Source organism: Melampsora larici-populina (assembly GCF_000204055.1).
Source record: "Melampsora larici-populina 98AG31 unplaced genomic scaffold MELLAscaffold_380, whole genome shotgun sequence".
Taxonomy (NCBI): Eukaryota; Fungi; Basidiomycota; class Pucciniomycetes; order Pucciniales; family Melampsoraceae; genus Melampsora; species Melampsora laricis-populina.
The window spans coordinates 1001-6050 of NW_006769109.1; the positions used below are offsets into that span (position 1 = coordinate 1001).

A 5050-nucleotide genomic window follows, 5' to 3' on the forward strand; every position below is an offset into this window, starting at 1 on the left:
TCAGTCTGGTATATCAATCGAGAAGGAAGAAATCGATCAATCCACTCAACAAAATGTCATGGTATGATTCAAACATTAATAAAAGATGTCCTAATTACTTGTGATGAATGTCTAGCCATCAAAAATGTATCTAGTTTAAATTCAGCTATTAATCACCAGTATGCAGATGAGGAAACAATGAAATATATATCAAATACTAAAATGTCTGAAGATCAGTTCCAAGTAACTCGTGCCAAGATTCAAGGCGAAAAGCTAGCTAGCGAATCAGTTGAACAGGCGGCAAAAGCAGGTAGCCCAAAGCTCTGGGATATTATCGCCGAAAAAGCAAAACAAGGCTTATTTGATGATCACACCGTATTCAAAGCACTCGTTGAGGCTATGAGTATCAAAGCCGAGCGTCTCTCTCATGGGCATAGTTTGACTGGAATTGTCTATCGATCAGAGCTGGATAACTGGTTAATTACTGCTGGTGCATATAGTAGTAGAGTAGTATCTTTGTTCAGGGATAATTTTGCTGGTAGATCACTCCGAAGCCAGCGAGAAGAACGTAGGACTTCAGGATCTCAGTTGCTTGATGGGTTACAATTGGAAAACATGATTCCCGTCAAGAAATGGGTTGACAATCTTGGTTACAGCGGTCCATTAGTTGCAGGGACTGATCAAACTGTTTGTCTAAAAGCTCTTAGACAACACAATGGGTCAGTTGTAGGTGCTCAAGGAGGTGATATCAAATTTTCAAACACTGCCGACTTGGAGAATGTAGTGAAGGAGATAATTTCGCATGGGACTCTGTGTGATAAGGTTAGTGTTAAATTTGTTCTTTGAGATACAATCCTACCTCAATCTGATTTTCTTCATTGATATTATATCTAGATACGCTGCTATACGGTCCAGGTACCATTACCAAATATGCCCTCATTTATAGTTGCTCTGATTGCAAGCAAAAGTAAAGAGAATAGCACGGATATCCTGGCCCAACACCTGAAATTCATCGAGCTCTTAGATCTAGCAGGTCTTCCAATTGTCTCCTTAGGATCGGATGGCGCCGCAAGCGAACTCTCGGCGCAATTAAGTCTGACCACATCTTGTAGTCAATATCTAGAGTACAATCACGATGATCTCAATGTACATGTCAAAGTAGGACTTTTTGGCGAATCAAAACTTCCGATTGTCACCGTACAAGATCCTAAGCATGCCCGCAAGACAGCAGCTAACCAGATCCTTTCCGGAGCTCGACTTCTTGCTTTTGGAAAGTATTACATAAACATCGAACATTTACTCTCGTTACGAAGTCTTGACGAATGTCCATTGGGCTTGAAGGACATCAAGAATGTTGATCCTCATGATGACGGACGGGCACTACGAACCTTTCATCATAAAACCTTGAAACTGGCTTCAAAACTAAACAACATAGCTTCAGTTTCGGATACCACTGGTCTCACCATATACTTATTTGTGATGGGTGAAATGACTGATGCTTGGTTAAATCCCACCATGGGTCACTTTGACAGGATTATATGTGTTTGGAGAGCTGTCTTCTTCATACGCGACTGGCACTTGTACCTGCTTCATCAAAGAGAAAAAACAAATAACTTGATGAATCCAAACATCAATTTCATCTCGCATCAAGGTTTCAAGATATTTGTTCAGCTAGCGGAGAGTCTAATCGGTCTCATCATTGCACATCGGGAGTACTGGCCAAAACATCCCCTGATACTTTCAAAACACGGGACTGAATCCTGTGAGCATACCTTTGGGTGGATGCGAGTCATATCACCCGACTTTACAGTTTTGGGTGCCCGTGAGATGATGCCAAAGATTTTTGCCATTGTGAAGAGTATCACAAGTGGTACAATCAAGGTCCCAAAATCTGACAATTTACACTCAGGTAAGTGACTTGTTTGATTCTGCTCCTTTGAAAGTGCAAGGTAACTGATTTGATGTTCACATATTGTTCACATATGTTGTACATGAACAGGCTACCAGTACTCATTTGCTGACGAAGTCCCAAATCTGAATTGGGCTTTGTTAACCAAGTTTCCATCCAATGATGAGATAACTTGTGCTCTAAGGATTGCGCGTTTGGAAGCAGATGGTTTGCGAGAATTTGTTGGAAATAACATTCCACACAATCCGAAGTCTTCTACAGCACATACTCAGCACATGAACCCAGCACTCTGGAATCAGGTTCCCGAGCCAATATATGACGACATCTCCACCAGCATTGATCACGATTATCAAGAAACCAATACTCCATCACTCACAGTTGCAGAGGCTCTCGCAACAGCAGCCGAACTTCATGCAAAAAATCAAGTAGCCAATTCGATTGTTGGCCAGCTCTCTCAGGATATTGAAGAGAAGATATACTCAACTTTCCAACTTCCGATATTGCCAAGTTCTCGGATTCAATCAACATATCCTGAGATCAAAAAATATCAATCTATACGATCTCGACTGATAAATTCCAGCTCAACATTGGACTGTGAAAACCTGGTGAAACTCCGATACAAACACAACAGCATGGTTTCTTGTCATCAGGGCAATGAGCGGACAAAAAACAAACCTTCTGATTTCCCAGCACGTACTGTAGATAGCACCACTGTAGACACCGATATGAAACCGAGTCAGTGTTCCAAGATGTTATCGATGTTGTATCAAGAAAATTGCATACAAGTCGAACTTCTTCGTCGTCACAAACGTTGGAATATGACCGCAAAGGTTCAAGCGGCGGATATCATACGTACAGTTGGCTCAAAGATACCGGTTGACACTAATGAATGGCTCAGCAGTGGACGACTCAGCGAGCGAAACCCACTCAAGCGACATAAGTGGGTGATCATAATAAAAGATAGTACCTTATACATTGGCCGAATCTTAGGCATATACAAGAACTCCAATCAAAAACATAGTGTAGTTGACACCACTACAAGTCCATCAAATCTATCCTTTATCTCAGTGGTGATGGGCAGATACGAACATGCTGCAATTGAAGTGTCCTGGGACCCAAATCATCAAAATTCATATTATTATGTTCATATCTCTCCCAACCGCGTGGCTCACATCTTTCAAGAAAGTAAAGACGAAGAATTCAAGTTTGTACAACCCGTACATCACTCTATCTCTCCAAAAGTCCAGAAGATTCTGAAGTCGATCAACATCAGCAAATGGACTTTGTCTTTTGAAAAGACGCTCTCGGCACTAAAAGCAGCCGAAAAAAAATCTCTTGCTTGAGTTTTAAATCTCAACCAACATCGTCTGTTATACAGAAACATCTCCACCACAAAACTTTGGCTTGACCTCGTTTTGTTTTCTTTTTCCAGTCTTTTGTATAGTCAAACGCTTAGGGATGCAGCATCTCAGGGTTCAAAAATGATCAATTCCTTTTTTCTCATCATATGTACAATCCACTTAACATTTTGTGAATGCACAAAATTGAGCGAGAAAAGCATTAAGCAAGCATATCGATCACAAATTGTTGGCCCTTCACTTTTTGGTTGATTAACAAGACTGAGAAGTAATCTCCTTGAGCGAATACAACACCTCTAATCAAGATTGATCTCATCTTTTGTCAGACAACATTTGAAGTCCCAATGGAAATCATGGTAAGATTTAGGGCCCGTTTGGTTGCCTGAGATTATCGTGTACTACAGTAAAAGTACACTGCATTATTGGACCTGAAAATGCAGTAAAAGTTGCAACTCACAAGTAATCGCGAGATGAGAGGTAATGAGTGGTTTCCAGGGATAATCGTTTGGTATTTCAATGCCAAAATTGATTCCAATTCGGACATTGGTTGGTAAACAACCATGTCCGATTATTTATCTCCAACTGCCTCCATTGATAGTTTGGATTCCATCCTCACGATCCGCACTGAAGATTTATTTGAATCCAATAATAATGAAGACGCTCTCCGAGAACAAGTTGAGAATCACATCATTCTAGCTCGAGAACTCCTCGCCGCGGAGCTAGCCCCAAACGTTCCCTGCTGTACTTCTCGCCTCAGAGGTCACGAGTACGCTAAAGAGGTGTTTGAGGGGTAGTCCGGGTTCGATTCCACGAGGTCTGTCGCATGGACAAGACCACGTTCATCGCTCTGATGGATGTTCTAGATGAACATCTCACCTCTTCGATTCACATCGATACACGAGAACAGGTCATGATGTTCTTATATACAATTGGGAAGCATGCCTCAAATCGAATGACCTCCGAGAGGTTCCAACATTCGAAAGAAACTACGAGCCGCTATTTTCATATCGTGGCACATGCATTAGAGCGCATCTCGGATAGATTTATCCGTCAGCCTGGTCCCCAAACTCCTTGTCCACCCGAAATCGCCACAAACTCCAAGCGCTATCCTTGGTTTGAGCACTGTATAGGTGCCATTGATGGCACCCACATCGGGGCCGTTGTTCGAAACGACGAACGTGAACTTTACCGAAATAGGAAAGGGTTCTTGAGCCAGAACGTACTGGCTGGGTGTTCATTCAATTTGATGTTCACCTTCGTTCTGGCTGGTTTCAAGGGATCTGCTGCCGATGCCAGAGTCTTGGAGGTGGCTCGGCAGCAGGGTAGATTCGTAGTACCTCCAGGTAAGTGAGGAAGATTCTCGCTCCATCTGATCTTATTCACATGCTGACCATTGTTTTTTTTCTTCTTTCTTTTCAAGGCCGATTCTACCTGGTTGATGCAGGTTATGCAAATGAGCCGGGCTTTCTAGCCCCTTACCGTGGTGTTCGATATCACCTACGAGAGTGGGCCCAAGGAAACGCTGGGCCCAGAGACTACAAGGAGCTATTCAATTTAAGGCATTCGAGTTTGAGAAATGCAATTGAACGGATTTTTGGGGTGATTAAAAAAAGATTTGAGATGCTTACCAACATGCATTCATTCTCAATTGAATTGCAGTCCACTTTAGTTATTGCAATGTGTGTATTGCATAATATTATAGTCAAGAAAGGCGGCGCCGATTTCTTTATGGACGATGATGAAGAAGAGCCTCAGAATTGGCCAAATGAAATTGATGCTTATAGAGTCGCATCCGCTGTCTTCG

At 42.2% G+C, this 5050-nt stretch overlaps 1 protein-coding gene across 1 annotated transcript; it reads left to right on the forward strand.

Moving 5' to 3' along the window:
- Positions 1–201: 201 nt before the first annotated feature.
- Positions 202–3231, forward strand: MELLADRAFT_114695 (uncharacterized protein; the record flags this gene model as incomplete). Its single annotated transcript, XM_007419692.1, has 2 exons — positions 202–547; positions 1979–3231. The coding sequence occupies 2 exons, from the start codon at positions 202–204 to the stop codon at positions 3229–3231; spliced, it is 1599 nt and encodes a 532-aa protein (XP_007419754.1).
- Positions 3232–5050: the final 1819 nt, after the last annotated feature.